The 23381-nt window shown below is 43.7% G+C and overlaps 1 protein-coding gene across 4 annotated transcripts in view; it reads left to right on the top strand.

Moving 5' to 3' along the window:
• AFF2 (AF4/FMR2 family member 2) overlaps positions 1-23381 on the top strand; it is a 453773-nt gene that overhangs the window by 417016 nt on the left and 13376 nt on the right. For all 4 annotated transcript variants that reach the window (XM_045068128.1, XM_045068126.1, XM_045068127.1 and 1 more), the window contains 8 exons: positions 2378-2537; positions 4210-5214; positions 6349-6470; positions 10230-10452; positions 15059-15354; positions 16101-16164; positions 19010-19146; positions 23307-23378. In XM_045068128.1, coding sequence (XP_044924063.1) covers positions 2378-2537; positions 4210-5214; positions 6349-6470; positions 10230-10452; positions 15059-15354; positions 16101-16164; positions 19010-19146; positions 23307-23378 — 2079 coding nt within the window. The remainder of the gene's footprint in view (positions 1-2377; positions 2538-4209; positions 5215-6348; positions 6471-10229; positions 10453-15058; positions 15355-16100; positions 16165-19009; positions 19147-23306; positions 23379-23381) is intronic.

The raw sequence follows: 23381 nt of genomic DNA, 5'->3' as shown, positions 1-23381 counted from the left end.
TAGTGAGTTTTATTAAGTGACACTGCATCAATGTTATTGTATCAATATTAGTAAGTTTTATTAAGGGACACTGCATCAAAAACTAATGATGTATTTTATGGTGACTAACATAATGCAATTAAAAAAGGGATCCTTCCCCAGATCCCACTTGAGCTATTATATATATAAAATGGTATCTTCACATTGTTAAAATTAAAAAATCTGAACATCAGAATTCTTTTCCCATTCAGAAGGCTTTGGATAAGGAACATGTGTGTACAAACACACACATATGCAAGTTTCCATCTATGTCCATGAAACTTTACTGTGGTGGAGCTGATGACTAACTTTATGTGTTTCACCTCAGTGCATTCGTTTTTAGCGAAATAATCCCTGGGACTGTTTTGCTTCTTACAGCAATGGCTCAAAAATAATCCAGTAAATGGAAACTCTACCCAGAAATATTCCAAAGTCAATCTATACTTGAGTTTGGTAATATTGGGATAAGTGGAGTCTTAAGAGAAACCAGACATGAAGGCACAGATATGAAAGAAAACTAGAAAACCACTTGATTGTGTCTCAGCCCAGCAGCCCCTCAGCTCAGGGCTGCGGCTGCTCCATGCTGGACCTGAAACATACTTGGGAGGAACTGAGGCCAAGTTAGCATAATGTCTGGATTGGTCTCATTAAATCTGTTCCCTCTGTCTTTATTTAGTAACCAGAGACAGAAACAATTGATTAGATTTAGAAGGCACTTTGCATAAATGTGGAGTCTTTACTGCCATAAAGGAGAGACCTGCAAAAGAATGAAGGGAAGGAGACTTCTGAGTCGGAGGACCCTGCGCCCCCCCACCCCCCACTGTCGGGGACACACAGGCACGCAGGCGTGTGTGCGTGCATTTTCCCAGGGGATACAGTCCCCTATTTCTTCTGCTTCCCCTAATCTCTTGGTGTATTTGGCAGAGAAATGTACTTTCGGATAGCATTTACTTAGCCGATAGCATTTTAAAATGAGCTTTGCTTTATGAAAGAAAATACCTAACTGGGAGATTAAAAAGGCAGCCTTTAGGGAGGTAAGGCACATGGAGTGAAAATGCTCTCTGCACTGGACAGGTGGGGGCAGGCGAGGAATAGTGCTCTGTGCCTCCAGAATCTTGAGGAGAGGGGTCCTTGGGGTCCCTCTCACTCCAGTTTGAAAGTGGGACCACAGGATGAGGTGCCCCTGAGATGAGGACTGCACTCTCCTGACTGAGTTGAAGGGACGAAGAGAGCCTAGCTGGGAGCTGGGAGCTGGGAGCATAAGCAGCAGTGAGCCCAGCAAATGCAGGTGGGCAGCCACTGGCACAGCAGCAATACTCACCACCAGGGAACTTACTTCCAAGGGGGAGATCGGGCTGCTGAGACGGGAGTGGGGGTGAGGAGAGTCCTCCCCACCCCCTGAGGCTGGAACCACACTTCTCACAGTGAGCCTGAGGACGGGGTGAGGATATCACCCACCATGGCAAGAGACGGTGCAGGCTGATTTGTTATGGGCACAGTGAGCAAACGATTAGTAAGGAAGACTATTGATTATCAGTGAAGACAGAGTGGCAAATGGTGTCAATTTCCAAATGCTTTGCTTGGTCAATCATTAAATTACACATTTGAAATCAATCATTAAACTTGCTTGGTGCCTTATGAACATATCTCCTTCTAAGACTTTTACAAAGAGTTGATAAAAATTAAGGTGGAGGAGGCCAAGAAATGTGACTCTGGCCCCCTCAGTGCTGGGTGCTGGGCACCAGCAGTGAAAATGTTTTTCACAATCCCTGTCCTTGGAGTTCCCATCTCACTTTTCCAACTAGTGGGAGGCAGAGGCCAGCCTCGCCCCCTGTGGACCTTAGTTTCCTCCAATTAAAATGGGGGTTGAATTCACCCCTCCTTTGTGAGAGGACTATACCGTGTGTATAGCTGAGACCATAGCCCTGTGACAAACCTCTGGGTTTCTGAACAAGATGGCCATAGGAAATGAAAACTTATCTCAACCCAAAAAGCATGGGATCATTAAGAATCTAGGCTGTGTGTCAGTCTGTAGCATCTGTCTCTGGGTCCAGAAGGCATGCATTCTTGGCTTAAAGAGTTTATATAAAATGCGGGAGGCTAGGCTTTTCTGAGAGGGAAGATAATGTCGTGGAACCCAAAGAACTTGGCCACATTCAGGCCCTGTTCTAATGAAACGTTTGACCTTCAGCCACTCACCAGGCCTCCTGAGCCTCATATTTCCCATCTGTAGAATAGGGCGGTGTACTCCAGTTGGCCCACATCTGACAGATCACAGACCCGATGCTGTGTGAGGGCAGGCCCTTGGCCTGATGATGGGAGACAAGCAAGGCAATGAATAATGTCATTTTTCTTTCAGCCTACTCTTGGCCACACCTCAGCCGCCACCCGCAGTGCCAGCCAGTGGGGGATCTGGCAGCTCCAGTGACTCTGAAAGCAGCTCTGAGTCAGACTCAGACACCGAGAGTAGCACCACCGACAGTGAATCCAATGAGGCCCCTCGTGCAGCCACTCCAGAGGTGAGCGGTATGGGGGCTATGAGTGCGATTTGCCTCTCACCTGTCACCAGGTTGCGTGGCACTCCCAGTGCACATGCATGTGCGCATTCATGCACACACACACACACACACACACACACAATAAATATTTCAGTGAAGTACTTGGATATCTGAAAGCATTTTTTTTCCCTCTAAAACATATAAGTGCACAAACCCTAAAAGATGGACATTCCTTCCTATATGACTCACTTAGCTCCTCCGAGCCCCCATCTTCTCATGTGTAAATCTGGAAGAGTCATGACCGGGTTTGCAACTCCTCTTTTGAGAGAACCAGTCAACCAGACCTACTTCTGGCCCCAGGGATACTACCCCTGACTCCAGGTTAAAGTGATGAGTTGCCACTTGGCAAAGAAGACCAAAGAAATGGGATGGATTTTTGAAAATTTTGGTTGCATCCTCCAAATGTGTTTGATGATAATTCATGAAAATATTGAACACAGCTCCCTAAAATATCCAAATTACACTTTTGAAATAAAAAACAACGAGCACTTCCCCTCCTGTCTTTGCTGAGTCCAGAAAGACCCCTCAGTGGTCTGAAGCCTGTGCCCCTTACAGATCCACTCCAGGGCTCCATGCACACTTGTTCATTATCATCAGAAAGAAATATTGGAGAATGCAGTAGTGCCAACCCCACCATTAGTCATAGCCAGGACTGTTTGAACATGGGCCCTGGGCTGAGAAGCTCTTGACCTTCACTTTTTTATGTTATCCTCATAACACTTCTCTGGGGTCCTTGCTGTTACTATTCCCATTTTACGAATTAAAGAATAAGGTTCTGAGAGGTTAAGAGAGAACTTCCCCCAACCCTTGTCTACCATTGCCCTGTGTGCGGTCGACTCACAGCTACTCAAGTGTTTTTAATTCTGTCACCCTTTATTGGCTGGTACCATTAAGCCTCAGCTGATTGGCTTTCAAAAGAAGAGCAGTTCTAATAAAAATTATGGCTCTTTTAGTTCAACAGGCAGAATTCAGAGTTGGGAATAAAGCACCTGAGTTGTACGCATCATTTCCGTGGCTTAACAGCAGACACTAATGTCTGCATGCATGTCCCCAAAAACTGGTTATTGCCCATACACTGGGAAAGTGTGGTGGTTTTGGGGAAGTCAAATCTTTTCATCCTTCAGTAAAAAGAGAAAAGGCTTGTCCTTTTTTGCAGTGAATTACAGCACCATAGAGAAGGCACTGGGACTTTGGTGAATAGAAAATCTTTCCTGTTGAATTACACTTGAGGCACATTCACATTGCTTTTCAGGACCCACGATCATTACTTCTGCCTCCTGGTGAGAGGATGAGCAATGAGTCCAACCAAAGGATTTTGGGAACAGGTTTCCCAGCCAGGCCTCCGTGCCCACCCTCTGGGAAAACTCTCTGTGAATAATTCTTTCCTTCCTGGCTGGAGTGGCGACTGCTTTCAGAAGAGGGGTGGAAGCCTGTTGCAATAAGTAGATCAAGGCTGGTTTGTGGAGTATTTGTCTCTCTGGGTAATTTGATGAATTTAGATTCCATGTGTGTCTTTAAATGTGTGAATGGGCACTTAACATCCACAGCTTTTATCAACATTCAGTGTACTAAGGGTCCTTCTGGATTCTTCCAAGATGTGAGATTCACTCTTGCTGTTGTTTCTCATCTGCAGCCTGAGCCACCCTCCACCAACAAGTGGCAGCTGGATAAATGGCTTAACAAAGTGACATCCCAGAACAAGTCATTTATTTGTGGCCAAAATGAAACACCCATGGAGACAGTGTCTGTGCCTCCTCCTATCATCCAGCCAATGGAAGTCCAGGTCAAAGTGAAAACAACCCCCAGCCAGATCCTGGCTGAACCCAAAGAGAGGCCTCTCCTCAGTCTTATTAGGGAGAAAGTCCGTCCACGGCCGACCCAGAAAACTCCAGAAACCAAGGCTTTGAAGCATAAGTTGTCGACAACTATTGAGACAGCCTCTCAAAGGACGATTGGAAAAAAACAGCCCAAAAAAGTCGAGAAGAACACCAGCATTGATGAGTTTACCTGGCCCAAACCAAATATTATCAGCAGCACCCCCAAAGAAAAAGAAAGCATGGAGCTTCCTGACCCACCAAGAAGCCGCAACAAAGTCACTGCCCACAAACCAGTCCCTAGGAAGGAGCCAAGGCCAAACGTTCCCCTGGCTGCCGAGAAAAAGAAGTACAGAGGGCCTGGGAAGATTGTGCCCAAGTCCCGGGAATTCATTGAAACGGATTCGTCCACGTCCGATTCCAACACCGATCAGGAAGAGACCTTACAGATCAAGGTCCTGCCTCCTTGCATTGCTCCGGGAGGCAATACCGCCAAATCCAAGGAAGTCTGTGGTGTCAGCTTGACCCTCAGCTCTTTGGTCAGCAACAGTAGCAACAACAGCCTAACCACCGTTAGTGAAGAGCCTGCATTTTCACCCATCCCTGTCATGCAAACCGAGCTGTCCCCACTACGAGATCATGAGAACCTGAAAAATCTGTGGGTGAAGATTGACCTTGACCTGCTGTCTAGAGTACCTGGCCACCACTCACTGCAGGCGACACCAGCCAAGCCAGACCCCAAGGAGCCTGCATCCAAGCCCAAGCGCCAGACCACCACTGCAGCCGCTGAAAAACCCATCCTGAAGGGCAAGCGTAAACACAAGGTAGGCTGTCCTCCCGTCCTCCATGGTGGGCCGAGGGATCATGAGCAGCAGCTCTGTGTTGGCGAACTTGATGATATCAAGCCTCATGTGCAAAGAGGCTAACAGCCATGGAGTGCAGTCTCTGAAGGGCAATGATGCTTTCCATGGGAAATGTGGGATTCAATGTGACCTAGGAGGAAGTATTAGGAATGGTCAGCATTGGGCAGCCAATATGAAGAGTATCCGAAATGGCACATGGGAGATTACGATGGGAAGAAAAGAAGGCTGTGGAGACAGTTGCCTTCCCTGGGTACCCGGTCCCTAGCATTGGCTCCTTAAGCTGCCCAGCTTTCATAGACTCACAGGGTCACCCCCACAGTCCCCACCCTGGCAGCCGCAGGGTACCCAGGTGATCCCAAGCATTCAACATGCCCCACCCCCGGGTCTGTTAATCTCTCCAGACACACATCAGCATCACCACACCCTAGTTATACTTTGATGCTCCTAGCAGACACACAGTCTGCCCAGACTACTCGGTCCCAGAGCTGTGTGGTTGGCCTGACTCATGGAAACCTGACCTGGAAGAGGTTAGGACTGAATTCCAGGGCTACAAACTCTCACCAGAAGGGCAACCATCAATCTCGGCCTCGTGAGTTCGAGCTCTGGCCCTCACTCTTCACCCTTCTTTGGGATGACAGGCGTAACTTCAGAATCAGCCAATGCACAGGCATGTGTTACACATGGTTTATTGCTTGGCATGTTATTGGTTGTCTAAGTGACCTTTATATGTAACACATGAGCCCCACACTGTTTGCACAGCCTCATGCCATATTAGAGTTGCAGTGTTAGTTTCTCTGCTACTCATTGGTGAGGGCATTATTGATGGAAGAAGAGTCTGAAAACGATAAGTTCTCTTTACTTTTGGTCAGAGATTCCTGTGCCACCCAATCTTTAATCAGAGGTTCACAGTGCAGCTCAACTTGCTCAAATGCCAGCTTCTTGGCTGATTGTTTTCTGTCTGAGCAGAGGTGTGCATTTAACTCCCTGAGCAAAACTAGAAGTTAAAATGGAAGCAAACTGTCTACCTTGCTCATGGTTTTTCAGTGTCAGCATGTGCCATGTATTTCAAATTCTGTCTTTTTCTTCCCATTAAAGCCAACAGAGATCGCAGAGAAAATCCCTGAGAAGAAGCAACGCCTGGACGAGGCCCCCTCTATCTGCCTGCTGCCCCCCTGCATCTCACCAGCGCCACCCCACAAACCTCCGCACAGTAAAGAGTGAGTTTGCCCTGTCTTGGTAGGACACCTCGATTGTTTGGACCCCTCAGAAATCTCAAAGGAAGCCTTTTGGGGGCGGGGTGGGGTGGGAGAGTCCTCTTTCAGAGGAATGGCAAATAAGGAAACAGCCAGTCCTGACAGCTGTTCTACCAAGGGTGGGATGAAAGCTGGAATGCAGACTGCCAAATCTTGCATATTCCATGAGCTCTACAGCAATCTTTCTTTAGCCCAACTCATGTGAGGACCAAACTCGGACAAAGTGACCTTTTAGCCTGAAGGGAAGAGTAAAAGAAGTGAAGGAATTAAAATAAGAGAGCATCCAGATCACCTGCTTCTGGGCCACTTCCAGTGTTGATGGCGATGAAAGCATTGCACAATGACCCAACTCCTGCTTCCTCTTTGGTGCCATTCCGTGACCTAAAGACAGCTTGAGGGCTAGTAGGTCCATCCTGACATCCTGAGAGGTCAGGGGAGTAACATGTTTGAGGATGCCACAAAGAGGAGACATCTGAGAGCTGCCCCCCACCCCTCCGGGGCCATGGTGTGTCAGGGAAAGCTGGCTGGGGATGCATCCATTAGTGCCAGAGTCAGGCGGGAGGCCTCCCTCTCCTCTTCACTCAGATGGCCCCAGCCTTCCCTGGAGAAGTCCTGAGATCTGTTGCTACCAAGCATTGTGACCAAGTTCTTACATCTTAGAAGTATCAGTTAACTAACAGTCATGTTAGCTACTGGAACCATTCCGTCTGGATAATTATTACCATAAATTCATTCAACATTAGAGATTATTTCCATCAAAGACCAGTTTTGGAGCCTATTAGCAGCCCAGAACAGAGGCGCAATCTGGCTAACTGCTGCTAACAATTGATTTCACAGATTACTGTTTAACATCAGTGATATGGTATCAATCTGCCACAGATAAGATGTCGGAAATAAGTTTTCAGCTTGTGGTTGTTGAGATCCATATTGTTTGTAGATGAAAGGTAGGAAAAGACCAATTACCTCTCTATCCACTTGGTATAAAAAGGAGATTGGGGCCCCAAGCTTCTCCTCTCCCTGAGAATCTGTGGCTCTTCATACAATGCATGTGGTATAACTTTGCTCTGAGACATCCCTTCACCTACTTGGAGTTCTCAGACCCAACGACCCTTCCAGTGGGGCAAGCTGACCTCTTCACTCCCAAGTGAGCCAGCCCTGTGGGGAAGCAAGCTCCTTACCTGGGGATCAAGCATCGTCCTTCCATGGCCTCCTCCTTCCCTGGAAGACAGACAGAAATGGTATGGCTGTTGTGGCCATAGCTCCCCAGTTTCCAGGCTTCGACCCGTTCAGGCAACCCAAAGACACAAAGAAAGGGCAGGAGGTGTTGCCACAGCCATTAGTCTCTGACACTAGTCTCTGTAAGCAGTCCAGTGACCCTCCACTTCTCCCATCTCATGGAAGAGATACAATCAAGTATTAAGTAAATGTCTAGTAATTTGAGTTTGTTCTTCAGAAAATGGTGTTGCTAACTCATGGTCTTTATAGTCTTTCTGCTTTTGTAGTCATTAGAAAAGCAGTGTTTACCTAGTAGCATTCATCGTTCAGGAAGGGCCTGGACCAGATTCTTAAGCTCATCAAATAAACCCAGATCTGTGGAAAAGATCTCCAGAGCAGACAGAGAGAATGAAGCCAGGACTGGCCTCTCAAGGCTTTTCTCCCAGGAATCCCCTCCTCAAGTTCCATCTGCTCCTTTGTTCCTTGTTGACCTTCCAAACCAAATTCTTAGAAATTTGTAAACATTCACTTTTCTAAATGAATGTTCTAAACCCAACAAAGAATGCCACACACGACTATGACAGCCTCAGTTCTCCATCATCTAACAGGAGGGTCCTGTTGAGTCCCACCCCTGCCTCCCAACACACACCTCCTTGGGAGCTTGAAGCATCAGCAGGGCCTCTGAAGCACTGAGTGGTGGTAGTGACACACTTATCTTGTCCACTGTCCCCCTCTGACCTACAGGAGGTGTCCAAGTGGCAAAACCTGTTCTTATAATAAGAAGCCATAATGGTGATAAAGTTATTTCTAGAAAATACTCCCTGGTTATCCTTCACCAGGGAAGTTATTGAAGGCCCCATGGTTCCAGCTCACTACCAAACAGATGGAAAAGGGACCAGGGGACCGGTGCCCACTACACAGAATGTGCTGGAGTGTGTGTGGTGTTGTGTGTACAGTGGCGATGGGAAGGCCAAGCACAACTGTAGTGGTCATTGGAAAATCAGACGCAGCTCAAGTAGTGGAGGAGTGGCTGTAGCTAATGAACCACTTACCTCCCATAGACACTCCAGCAATGCTTGACATCTCTCTGATGTCCACTGCTTCTGTAATGATCATACTTAATGCGAGCTGATAGCTGCATAGCTTCCTCATGGACATGGGTCCTAATTCAACAGTTTGCCATCTTTTTTATTGGGCATCACAGCTATCTTAAAATTGTTCTACATGTCAAAGCAATTTTTAAATTCCATTGGCAAATATTTTTTGATTAATCTTAACTAATTAATGTAATGGCAAAACAGTTACTGTTTTTAAATATTTTGCTGCTTCACAAAACTTGACAGAGGGCCACATTTATGAAACAAAAGTTGGTGAGGACAGCAAATGCTATTATAGTTGGCTAACTTGGGCAATACAGTGGAAGGGGAACAAGGAGACTGCATTGACTTCTACTATCTCAGGGAAATCAGACCACTTGAATGCTTGTTCATCTTTGATTTATTGCCTTGACATATTGTAAATCTATATTGCTAGACACTGACTGAAATTGACCAAGAGGAAAACATAAATTCTTGTTGACTTCATTTGCTATTGAAAACTGTATCAATAATCATGGAAAGTAAATGGCTGCTTAGTGCCATATTAGTTGTCTAAGAAAAGATTAAAATTCAAGTACTCTTCATTGATTAGGCTAAGACAGTAACTAAAATGAAAATCCATGACCCAATTACCATGTTAAGCAGCTAGCATAAGGTTTTAGCTGTTCTGTTTTATTTGAAGTCTCTGTTTCTTTGATGGTGCCCATTTAATGGGCAGATAAATCAGTCTGAAAGCATGGGAGTACTTCTAGGACTACAGATGTCTTATGGCGATATGACAAAATAGTTTCCAAATGGGTTCCATAAAAGGAAGCACATCAGTACTCCAGTATAACAGTGTAAGGTCAGGGGCTTCTTGTACCTTGGTATGGGCCTAGAATATGTTGAACATATGGTTTTCAGTGTGTCACGAAAGTATTTAGTGTGTTATTGATAGCTAAGTAATGTACAGCATAATATTTCTTAAGAAAATATCCCCCTACTAATTGTTTATTGTTCCATTTATTGTGTGATTATGCAGGTAAGTCCTAGGGCAAAATAAGTAGGAACCATCTTAAAAAATGATGGGATTAAAGTCTGCATCGGATTTTCCATAAAAAATCAAATTGAGAGAAATCTTGAAATGTTACAAATGTCATACTATAGCACCCTCCATTAGACAGTTACATTTATCATGGAGTTCTGCTTCAGAGACATGTGTTTATTCTTAGATACATCTATTTGCATTTATTTATAGCTAGAGCTCTTTATAGATATCTATGTCTACATGCATTTTTGTATATACTCTTCTTCACCATAGTTAAAGGACGATCAACTAAAATCATACTTAAATTGAAAGTATCCACATCATGGGAAAAATCACAGAAGAGAGACAAAACTTTGTGAAACTCTATGCTTTTTATTTACACAGGAACAGTTCATCCAGGAGAGCAAATAGAAGGAAGGAAGAAAAGCTGTTTCCTCCTCCACTTTCCCCACTGCCAGAGGACCCTCCACGCCGCAGAAACATCAGTGGCAGCAATGGCCCCTTTGGTCAAGACAAGAACATCCCTATGATCGGACAGATCACCTCTACTAAACCGAAGAGAAGTGAAGGCAAATTCTGTGCTACTTTCAAAGGGATATCCGTAAATGTAAGCATCTCAGAAGAAGTATTATAATCATCAGGTACAAACAGGTTGACCCAGCTTGTCTAACCAGATGTGAAACCTGGGGGGATGGGAGGAAAAGGCAGAGAGAACAGTGTATAGAAATACACAAACTCTCCATTATTTCAAATCTCGATTGTTCTAATGTAGGATGAATTTTTCATTCCAGTCTTACTTCTCCCAACAAATTATTATGCAGAGACTCGGGGCTTTGGACATCCTTTGGTCTAATACTTTCATATCTTGGCAGTGGAGACACACAAAGTACTGATCGGGCACATGGCATCAGCACTGATCATTTAGTGAATGAAAGAACCAGTGGATGAGGTGAGATTGCCCAACATCACTGGAATAGGGCTGGAACTCACAGTTGCATCTTCCCAGCACCCAGTGCAGCAGGTGTGAATTGTCTTTAAAATAGTGACCCAAACGGATGGAATTTAATAGGTGAATCTGTTGGTAAAAATTGCACAGCTGTGGTTCTAAGCTCAACTAAAGGATTATCCAGCCCTTTGGATTTTCAGCACCACTGCTCTGTTAGCATAGAAAATTGAGACTTTGCATCATTTTTCACATCTGTGCAGTCTTTCCGTCTGTCTCAGGTATAGGTACATAAAGCGCAAAAGCCACAAGCAAAGTGTCACCGGTGAATATTAATGACAAATGCATCTGCTTTTCCATGTAAATGTATGTATGTGCAGATGTGGCATCTGTATGCATCTAGTCTCCTTTAAGTGTAATGTAAAAAAGCAAATACGGATTGCATGGAGCACTGGGTGTGGTGAAAAAATAATGATACTGTTATGCTGAAAATAAATAAATTAAAAAAAAAACAAATATGGGAAAATCAATGAGCTTTCAAATGTCTTGATGCCAGCCTGGTGGACCCTGGACCAAACATGCCCATTTACCACTCCATGAAAAGCAACAAGGCCTCTGAGCTTGAAGGACTCCAAGGTAGAGTCCTCCATCATCTGAGATGACTGGCATGGCACGCATATCTAGGCCAATTTCATCGCTGGTATGGAGCAATTGGTCTATTGTAAAATAGTCATTTTCCATATGAAACTGTGTGTGTGTGCACGCATGCGCCCACACAATATTTGCATTCACATTTAAAAATGCTGACCTCGTTAGAAATTAAACCATCTACTCTAAACAGTAATTATGCTATCAATCCCATTTTTCATACTGAATGTAATTAATATGGTAAACTCCAACTGGTGCTCTTTTCTCTTGCAAGCTTTAGGAGGACATAAGCCAGACCTAGGCAATTCTCTTCATACAATGCCTGGTGTATTGGCACAGAGAATTAGGTGCCTAATAAAGTTGTGATTGTGACAATGGTAATGCTTACAAGCATCAGCAAATTCATATCTATAAGAACTAAAAGCTACTAGGGAAACCCGATAAATATGGTTCCATCAGCACCTAGAAGTGGATTGCCCTCCTTAAGGAACTCATTGGAGTCTCCCATGAGAGGCTCCAATGACTGACTACCCATTGCCACTTCTTTTCATAAATGACTTGAAACCTGGAAGACAAATACATTTTTGCCTTAGCCTGGAGGTTAGGAGGCTTGGTGCATGGTGTTAAAACTTCAACAGGTTTTCTATGGCCTGGGGCAAATTACAAAAACCACTCTGAGTCCATAAAACGAGTGGATTTGATTAGATGATCTGTAAGGCTTCTTCCAGCTCCCAAAGGATTTTCAATCCTGTGCTCTCAGAGTCTTCTGTATTTTACTTTGGCATGAAGTCTCATTTATTGATTCAATAGATGGCTGAAAATGGATGGAGAACACATTCATGTAACTTGCATGATCATGACTGAACACAGCCATTTCAAGTCATCTATGCCAGGACTGACAACAGTGTCATGTGCATAGTGGATGCAGTGCTTTGGGGTCCTTGTCACATAGCTTGATCATAGAGACAAGTGGGACCATCTTGGGTTGACTCCACTGCCTGGTCCAGGCCATCTGGCTTTGGCAGTGGAAACCTGGAGTTTTAGAAGGCTTCAATGTTTTTCTGTGTTTGGGTTGAATAAAATCCATGATGATTTGTCATGTATTTTCTCCCTATCCATCCCAACAATTGTTACATGGGTAGCCTCTCACCACATTTCTTTCAGTGAGCTCTTGGTTGTAAGTTTTGATAATCAGAAGATTCAGGGTCGAGTGGAAAAGATAGACTTGCATGGACATAAGGAATGTTCACATTTGGCTTCTATTTTGCAACTGACCCTCTTGAGTCAGGCAGGTATGGTGCACACAGTCAGCAAATTATTGGGAGCATGAGGCTGCAGGGCAGGGGGATGGGGTGGGGTAGCGATGTCAGAAATCAGAGATGGCACCAGTGTTCAGAAAGCTCTCAGTGTGAGGTAAACAATGAGACACGTGCTCAAAGAACTACGATATAAAATGTCTGGTGGGTGGTGTCATAGAGAGGGATTAAGACAGACTTCAGTTCTCTGAAGGGGCAAGGAAGATTAAAACCCCTCTGGCTGGAGACATAGGTGGTTTTCCTGGAGGAGAAGGCATTTGTTGAGCTGGGTCTTAAAAGTTGAGGACAGTTTAGAAATGAAGGGATGTGGTTAAACAAAATGTGATCTGTACATACAATGAAATATTCTTCAGCCTTAAAAGGGAAGGCCATTCTAACATGTGCTATGATGTGGTTGGACCTTGAGGACTTGACGCTGAGTGAAAGAAGCCAGTTGTATGTATTTTACCACAGTTTTTTTTTTTTAATTAAAAGTTAGAGCAAATTTTCACCAGGTGAAAAAGGAAAAGTAGTGAAGGGAAGGTTCTTTCAATTCTAAGACTGCACATGAACCAAAGCAGGAAATTGAAGAAGGCAGGTTGTGTCCAGTCTGGGGGAAGGTCTATAGGAATGAGGAGGAGGAGATCAAGAGGAAAGCAGAAGCCAGATTAGGGAGGACCTCACAGGCCAGCAAAGGAGCTCAGCCTTGGGTTTGCATTTGGATTCAAGGCAGTGAAATGCATGGAACTTTGTGGAAAAAGGTCCGGCAGCAGAGTGAAAATGGATTGGAAAAGCTGGCTCCGAGGTCAGAGGTCCAGCTGGGTTGCTGATGGTCTCGGTCAGAAGCCACAAGGGCCTGCACTTGGTGGCTTCAGAGCAGGAAGGGACAGATTTGAGAAATGGTGGGGAGATGCAATGAATAGGACTCTATAATGGATTGGATAAGGGTAATGGAGGGGAAGATATTAAAGATGAAATAGAGCAGGGAAATTCGCTTTTTTTTTTTTTTGAAGCTCTTTTCAAAAGAGTTTTAGGATCATTATCATTTTTTGAAATGGAAGAATTTACAGCACTTCAACATATAAAGCTGATTAAAGCAGAGCAGCTCAGATGGAAGGCAAGGTGGGGAGTATACTGGCTCCAATGCTTCTGGCCCAGGGATGACCACAGTGCCCTTACTGACATGGAGAAATCCAGTCTTGGTGATAAGGGAAGACCGTTGCTGCCACTAACAGAAAGAGGGAACTGGTTTTGTTATCAATTTGGTTTCAGGGCAATTTGATGGGCTAATGGCCATCTTGGTGCTAATGAGCCAGAGGTGATCACCACACAACTAGAGCGTTAGAGAGAGGGTAAGATTGAGGTTTCCATTTGGCAGTGATCTAGATATTATCCAATCTATGCCAACACAAATGGGATTGGCAAATCCTGTCAAGCTCAGGAAAGAAGAGACCTGAGGAATGAACCTTGGGAGACATCAACCTTAGAGAGATAGCAACTCAGACAAGCAGAAGAAGGAGGAGGTCCCATGGCAAACATGGTCAGAGGTAGAACAGTCAAGATCACGCCACAATTGCCGGGTAGGGAGGGCCAAGTGTACCGTGGTCTCACATATACTGTCACAGAAGCACAAATCTTTCCACCTACATTTTTTCGGCTGGATTCCACTCTTTCCATGGCAGTGACAGTTCAGGATGAAACCCAGAAGTCTCTTGCCCATTTAGTTTTTGATCTGTTCAAAATAAGTTTTCACCATCTCAAGACTTCAAAATGAGGAGGCATTCATGTGACATTCACTTCGCCAGACATCAGTCAAGGCCTCAGTGAACAAAAGGGCAGCTTCAGCTTTGGTTCCAGGGTATAAGTCCTGGTTTGCTGCACTGAATTGCAGAGTGACTGGAGTACCTTATTTACCCTAATGGAAGTTTTTGGGCTGTTCCCTTATCAAAAATTTTCATATCAGGGTCACCTCTCTTTCTCTATCCCCCCCACCCATGCTCACTCTTGCTGTCTTCATTCTCCTTCCTCCTTCTTGTCTTTCTCTCCCTACCCCCTTCTTCCTTTCCCCACCCACATTTCCTATAAGATCTGCCAATGGCTATCTTGTTGAGATAATGATGTAATCACAGCAACTGACTAGCTCCATGGATTGGTATTATCCTAGAACAAGCACTGGTGATCTACCAGGGTCACCTGTTTATTCTCAAGCTGTGTGCATTGTTATCTTTCTTTTGCCTTGTTTCCTACTGTGCTTGACATTAAAAGTCTATGTGAAAAGATGTTCTAAGAGGCTGAACCTTATGGCCACTGTCTGTCCTTTTCCCCAGGATGGAGACACTCCAAAAAAGACAAGCTCTGCTGCCATTACGGTTACCAACACAGCTATTGCCACTGCCACTGTCACTGCTACTGCCATTGTCACTGCCACTGTCACGGCCACTGCAACTGCCACGGCCACAGCCACTACCACAACCACTACCACAACCATCTCCACCATCACCTCCACAATCACTACGGGCCTCATGGATAGCAGTCACCTGGAGATGGCATCCTGGGCAGCCCTGCCTCTTCTGTCCAGCAGCACCGCCAATGTCCGGAGACCCAAGCTCACTTTTGACGACTCGTATGTTTCCCCAGATCATCACAGATATGGTGTGGGGGTGGTGCATGGGGATGGGTGCATTCAGGATGGCTTTTCTAGCACCAAAGTAAGACTTCAGCGGCGGCCCCTCATCCCCACACATCCTCTGTCTGCACCAAGAAATGTCTTTGGCCCATTTTGATCATGGAGCTCTGGTACCATTTCCAAAGACAGGTGCTTAATTCTAGGTTGCTTTGGCCCCCTTTCTTTCTTTCTTTCTTTTTTTTAGTATTTTATTTATTTATTTGACACAGAGAGAGAGAGATCACAAGTAGGCAGAGAGGCAGGCAGAGAGATGGGGGGAAGCAGGTTTCTCAGCAAGCACAGAGCCTGATACGGGGCTCAATCCCTGGACTCTGAGATCATGACCTGACCCAAAGGCAGAGGCTTAACCCACTGAGCCACCCAGCTGCCCCTTGGCTCCCTTTCTTATCCATGTCCTCAGATTGAACAGAGCGCCAGCAGCAGCTAGGTTCATTGGGGTCCATGGGATGTTCGTACAGTGGAATGACTGGGTTGCAGGGGCCAATAATGGATCCCAGTGGGCCATTACACACTTCACATCCCACTTCTGGGCTTCTTTCAAAGTTGGTTATTCTGCAAATGCTAGAGGTCACCTGCCTTCTCCAAGGCATTGTATTGGCATGGATTTATAGCAAAACTATTTGTGGCTCTTCAGTCTTTCGGGGAAAAGATGAAACTTTAAGGAGTCTGTTTTGTTTCTTCAGGGTTCACAATGCTGATTATTACATGCAAGAGGCTAAGAAGCTGAAGCACAAAGCTGACGCACTGGTAGGTTTTTCCCCTCTTGCTGCTTCCCTCCCATTCCAGTATCATGTTTTGAAGGGAAACAAAGAAATCATCTTATCAATAAGTCCAACTGTCTCATTGCTATGCTGACATAGGCAGATTGGGGCTGATTCATTCCTTACACCAGAATTCCCGAGCTCTTGGCAGCATGTTTCCCTGCCCTTATTCATGTTCTCACTCTTCTTTCCCTTGACCCAACTTCCCAACTTAAATGCCACATACTGTTGCAGGCTTTCGAGTGAATTCGAGATGACTTTTGAAACTGCCCTGGAGAAAGTGGGAAGTCCCTTTGGTTTCAGTAAATCAAAACTGGTGTAGACAGACAAAGTGGTTGACAGCTGGTCAGGTGGCCTCAAAAAATGGCTTTGAGAAACCCAGGTGTGTAGAAAAAAAATGCAGCTCCATGCTGCACTGATTACATGTTTCCAGGTGAGGCCCACAGTCAGGCTAGGACCCCACATAGAGAAATGAAGTTCTGTCATCCAGAGTTCTGAGGACATATGGCCCTGTTTCCTCCAAGGGTCTTGGCCACTGAGACCAACGATGATCTCAGCATGTTGAGTTGCCTTGATTACTCCTCAAGGGGGAGCCTTGAGGGAGCTACCTCCCTCAGGAGGTCCCTGAGACCTTGGGGGTCTCAGCCACATGTCACAATTACTCAGGAAACTTTAAATAAACCCAATGCCCAAGCCTCACCCCAGATAGATGGAGTCAGAATTTCTGAGATGAGGACCCAGGCATAGATATTAATACTCTCTACTGTCCCCAGAGAAGGGCAGTGCTTCAGTTCAGGGTCCTCACCTCAGTTCAACTCCATTATGTTAAAAAAAAAAAAAGCCCACTGTCCTCCATCATAACAGTGTGTCTATCCAGGACTTAGCTGGCTCACAATGTTGGACAGTCATTTTCCCACTGTGGTCCAAATTGCTCAGGTATTGTCTACGGCTAACCTTTCTGTGGCAGGAGCGCTCCTTTGAAAGCTACTGTCCCCTGATTCTGTAGACAAAAATGACAAGGCAGGCTGGGTACCCACTCCACTGGTGATGCTGAAGAGACTCATGGGCTCATGGCGTGGGACCATGTAGGAAAGGTTTGGAGGAACTGAGAAAAATCAGAGCCACAGATATAGATAGATAGATAGATAGATAGATAGATATAGATAGATATAGATAGATAGATAGATAGATATAGATATCTATAGATATATAGATAGATATAGATATAGATATCTATCTATATCTATCTGTCTATCTATCTATATATAGAGAGAGATAGTTAAGAGCCAACATCACTCTGTACCTTCCAGGGCTATGTTTATGTGTACCCCTAAAATCACTTTTTGTCTAAGCCATTTAGAAAATGCATTTTCATTTGAAGCAACTCCAACCCCCCTTGGGGGCAAAAGCCAGTTTTGGGGTTAAGTAAAAAAGTCAGACATTGGAATGGTGCATGACCCTCCAGTCCACAGGGCACGAAGAGATGCTGGGCATACTTTTGGTCTTTATGTTTCGGTGGAGGTGTGTGAAAAAAATACCTCAAATAACTCCCACAGGGTTTAGGGGAGAGGTGGTAATGATGGAAACAGAGGTTGAGAGACACTCATTTAAAGGAAGATATCTTTGCTAGGCTCATGTCTGTGCCAGACCCAGAGGCCCCCTGTTGTTTGAACCCCTTGGTTTATGGATGGGGAAACTGAGGCCTGGGACCAGGGTAGGACCTGGCCACAAAGTGGCACAATGACCACGTAATCGTCTCTCTGGACTTTTCAGTCTCTCCTTTTGGAAAAAGAGAGGTTTGGTCTAGAAGATCTTTAGGAAGCCTTCCTGCTGTGGGTTTTTGAATGAGAAATCACTTTGAAAAATCAAGTTGTAAAGAAGAATTTCCTCACAAGAAAGGCAGTCAGAGCCAGATTACCTAAGGAAATAATCAGGTGAGGCACGAGAAGGAGGAGATAGTTTACATACACACACATAGGTTTTCATAAAATTGCTTTGAACATGGTTGAAACCAATATTCTTCCATAACAGCTCACAGTGAGGAAACTGCAGAACATTTATTGTAAAAAGAGTCATTTACAACAGTGGTTCTGTAGGACTTGTAACTCATCATTTTATAGTTGTACTTAATCCTTTTCCAGAAACAGCTACTCTGCCATTTTGAGAATTGAAACCTTCATAGCTGCAAGAAAATATTTTGATAAAAGGTATACAAGAAAATTAAAATAGCTAAATCTGCATTATATTGGTTCTTTTTACATAAAATCTCGTATTAGTGGAATTCTTACATCCAACTATCAAAAAATTGAAAACATTAAATACTGTTATAAAATACTCACTATAAAAGTGTCATATATAGTATTCATTATACATAAAAAAGAAATCAGTATGTCTGAGTCAGTTTAATCATGACCATTATCGGGGCTAAAACCTTTTGCAATAAAATTTTACTAAACTAAAATATTTAGTAGTGCTATATTTTTTGGCTTTTTGACACACTATTTCAGGCCATCATTTACAATGAAAGTGATATGATTCTTGTCAACAGTCACACCGGAAGCTTCACACTTTTCATGACAATAGCATCAATTTGTTACTCCTCCCCTGGGGATGGGGTTGATGTGATCACGTAGACTGTATAGGGAAGTTGCCCATGAGTCTCATGAAAAGAAGAGTTTCAGGGCAAGCTCTGCCCATAGGATGCTCCAAGGCCCTGTCTAGTCAATTCCCTGGGGGGAGGGGTGCAAAATGGCCCTGGGGTTGAGATCTGCTCCTTTACCTGGGGGAGAAAAGAGACAATATGCTGTTAACAAGTCATCTTCTTGTTTTAGTTTGAGAAATTTGGCAAAGCCGTGAATTACGCCGACGCAGCCTTGTCCTTCACCGAATGTGGCAATGCGATGGAGCGTGACCCTCTAGAAGCCAAGTCTCCCTATACCATGTACTCTGAGACCGTGGAGCTCCTCAGGTTAATGGCCTTTCTGCAGCCATCTTCCTAAGCTCATCTCAGTCGTAATTAGAAGCTGCTATGTTTTTTTAAAACTATCATTTCCTCCTACTAATGGTTTGTCTTATGCATCTTCTTCTTAGAAGTCATCGTAATTAGTTCTTGCCATTTTTTTAATGTCATGGAAATTTATAATTGATGGACACTACTTTTATAAATTATCCCCTTCAGAGGTTGTAACATGAGTGTTATAATTTACAATATTCATAAAATTAAAATGGAAACATAGTGGGTAGAAGTATAATAATTTTACCATTTGGTATTGGCACTTGCCTTTTCAAAGTGCAGTTTTATAATTCAAGGAAGGTGGCGCTATCAAGATTTCTGTTATAAACCAAGTTTTCTCAGAATTTCTGCATTGGTTGTTAAAAAGGAGGAGCCACTGTTCCTACACAAAGTTGGCTTGAGGGCAGCAGGTATGCATGAACTTCCCCTGGGTCTGTAACTTCAAGGAAACAGACAAGGTGGTAGAAGGGGGAGGGATAACAATCAGAAGATGGGAATAGGAACCAATATATTAACTGCACAGATTATTGGTCTCATTTGCATTTGAAATGAAATTTCCTGGCCTGCCCCTGATCTTGTGGAATAGAATTTGTGAGTAATCAGAAAAATTCCTGGAAGAAGCGGAAAGAGAAGAAATGCCCACTGTTGTATTTTCCAGCAATGTGCAGATATTTGTAAAATAATTGAAAAGCACCATCATTTGCTGGATGGACTAAATAATTGCTTTTGTTTGAGTGAGCAGTTCCTCACCTGATAAGTCCTTTCTATTCGGGTCACATCTGGCTCGATTAATTGATAATGCCAGGCCTCGCTTTTACTGTTACAAATCGGAGACCCTTGTAATTAAACCTCCAGACAAACATTGGACACACTGAGCATGCATTTTTATCCAGCAAAGTCTTCCAAAAGATCAAAAGAATGCAAAGTATTATTTAAAAAAAAAAAAACTGTGCTTCCATAGAATCAGAAAAGGAAGTTCAAGTCACTAAAGTAGGGGGTTTATGAGGAAAGCAGCCTCACCTTGCCAGGCAACCACCTTTGGCTTTCCTCTATTCAGAGAAGCATGTAAGGCATCTATATCTCAGACTTGCTTTCTGCTCTGTGAAAGCCACCACTGCCATTCTGTAGCTTTTAATAGGAAATTGATTTCTCAGTGTATTCGAGGCCACCAGTGATTTTCAAAGATGCACAGGATGAAATTTCTGGCAAAAATTAAAAACCAAGGGGCAGCATTAGTGAACAGACACAGAGAAAATTCATGTTCTCTATCCATCCAACATGCAAACTTTTTTTAAGGCACTTTTTAAATTAGTAAGAAAGTTAAAAAAATACTAATACCTAGTGTTTAGATACACACATGCAGACATGCGCCAAATAATGGTGACCTAGGCCTCACCTTTGCTGGGGGAATGGAACCTGATCATTATAAAATGAGGGAAATTTGGCATTATGGAGGAAAACCTTTACAAATGAGCACTCATATCTTTTCAGCCAGTAATTCAACTTCTGAAAATGTGAATTTCCTGTACTGAAAAAAGTAACTGTGAGAGTAGAGCAAGTTATCTGTATGGTGTTAAGTTTGGCATATATTATAGCACACAATTAGAAGCAAACCAAATAATCAATCACAGAAGAGTAAGTAATTACACTGTAGTACACTCAACAGAATTCTTTGTAGCCAGTGAATATCAGCAATGATGGAGACTATGTAACTGCAGAATTATATACACACTACATTTCTGGCCATGAAAAGCATGTTTCTGCCTGTAGACCATGCGGGAAGGGAAATGAGATCCCAGCTGCAGTAGGGTGAAATGATGGGTGTTTCCCATCTCTCTATATTTTTCTTTCTTCTTCATTTTTTTTTTTTTTTAGGAAAACATATGCTTTCTTAAAGATACAAAAGCAGAGCATTGTATTTCATTTCTGGTAAAAATGCAGTGCGAATCTTGGAATAACATTTATTCCCATTAGAAAACACTTCTTTTTCCATTATTATTTACAGGGGAGAATGTATGGACGTTCACTTTAGAGTCAGTAGTTTGAAACTTTATCTTAATTGTTGATTCCTGAGCAGTTGTAAGAAATGATCAAGGAAGTTCCTCTGGCCTTGTGCCCAGTTTCCCCCAACAGTATCACAAACAAGACAGTGAAATTGACAAAATCCATGGACTTCTTTCAGAGTTTCACATGCACCCCTTCCTGTGCCCTCTGTTTACATTTACAGATTTCACATTTTTTGTAGAGCATGTGTGAGTATATATATGGGAGTGTATATATATATATATATATATATATATATATATTCATATGTATATGTATATATAAATATACATATATATATATATTTAAGAAAATTTCAGTTGGGAATAAAATGGGCAAAAACAATTTAGGTCTTCTGGTCCCTTGAGGCAACTGAAGTTCCATGAGCCACTCACTTCAAAAGTTGTTGCAATTAGAGGTTAACTAATATGAACATGGGTTTTAGTGGCATAATATGTGGTGGAGAGATTTTTATCACTCTCCGGCAGTATGCTGGCCACAGAGAGAGCCCAGTTTTCTTCCATCAAGCAATTATAGCAGCTCCGAGCCCTGGGAATCTGCAGTAGAAATGTATTTGTGCAAACAAGTGGGACATCACAATGACTTGACATTTCAGTGATCCAGCTGTCAAAGACAGTTTGATTTATTACATAATAAAAATCCTTTCACTTAATATGGCAATAGAAGGGACCCACACCCAGTTCACAAGTCCTTTTGCTGGAAAATATTCTTTCATAGCAGTGGAGCCATAACCAGGAGACAGGGTGCCCGGTCTTAGGGGGCAAAGCTCTGGGGCACCTGGTGTTCTGGGGAGGTGGTTAAAAATGGGGAGTCCATGGTGCAGGCTCTCCATCACCTTCTCATAAATAAGAACGACCCCAGGCTGCCCGCACACTTCCAGCTTCCTTTTGCAATGCTGAACTCAATTACTTATTCCTCCACAGGTACCTGTGAAATTGCATTAAAGCTCAGACAATGATTTTATGCAATGAATTGATTTTCAAGAGTCTAAACGCCCAGAATAGGATGTGCTCAGCTAGAAGAAAAAAATGAGAACCGTTCCACCTTTGACCACCCCAATGTGGAACAGTAACAATTAAAGAGAATGGAAAGACAAAATATATAAGCATCATAAATTAAAGGCTCTTAGACCGGCAAATGCTATGAAATTGACCTTCCTCTTAAAAAAAAATAAAACCACTTTCTATAGGCATATCTTCAAAACATGAGCCATTAGAAAAGACCTTTTTAACTGTGTGATTGTGGGCTCCCCATTCCTGTGTCAGACAGAGTCATGTATTATTTACCTTGTCAGTCATGAACTCAACTGAGACGGACACCTGTGGCCGCCTATCATCGCAGACCAGTCATGCTGGTTAGCTAGAGTGGTCCTCAGGACGGTCTGTGGCCAGCATGTTTTTTGTTTGTTTGTTTGTTTGTTTGTTTGTTTTTATTTAAATTTCAGTTAGTTAACATACAGTGTTCTATCAGAGGTTTGATACAGTGATTCAGCACCTCCATGCCTCCCCCGGTCCTCATCACAACAGGTGCACTCCTTAATCCCTATCACCTGGTCCCCTCTGCTCTCCCCCACCCAAGTCACCATCAGTTTGTTCTCTAGAGTTGAGTCTGTTTCTGAATCTGTCTCCCTTTTTCCTGCCTTTGCTTGTTTGTTTTGTTTTTTCAATTCCACATATGAGTGAGATCATGCGGTATTTGTCCTCCGCTGACTGATCTAGTTCACTTAGCGTGACACACCCTAGTTCCCGCCACATTGTCGCCGATGGTGAGCACTCATTCTTTTTGAGGATTTTGCCACACTATGGTAGCTCCACATCACTGCCCTAGAAGGTGGGCTCCACATTTAGCTGACCTCTCCAGAGCTGACTTCTGTGCACCACTCTTTGGATCATCACGTCACACTTGTTTCCAGGAACTCGTGTTCCTGCCCACCTGGCCTACATTTTCCTCACACCCCGAGCAAATGTGGCACTAAGGCGTTCAGGCAATGACCTCTAGACTCTCTGAAGGGTCATGCGGATGGCACTTGAGCTTGTCCTTTCTCTTCAAAGGTATGCGATGAGACTGAAGAACTTTGCAAGCCCCTTGGCTTCGGATGGGGACAAAAAGCTGGCGGTATTATGGTA

This window comes from Mustela putorius, unplaced genomic scaffold (assembly GCF_011764305.1).
Source record: "Mustela putorius furo isolate JIRA1106 unplaced genomic scaffold, ASM1176430v1.1 tig00003899_pilon_pilon_pilon, whole genome shotgun sequence".
NCBI lineage: Eukaryota > Metazoa > Chordata > Mammalia > Carnivora > Mustelidae > Mustela > Mustela putorius.
The sequence above is the reverse complement of the archived record's forward strand: the minus strand, read 5'-3'. Positions and strand labels throughout refer to the sequence as shown.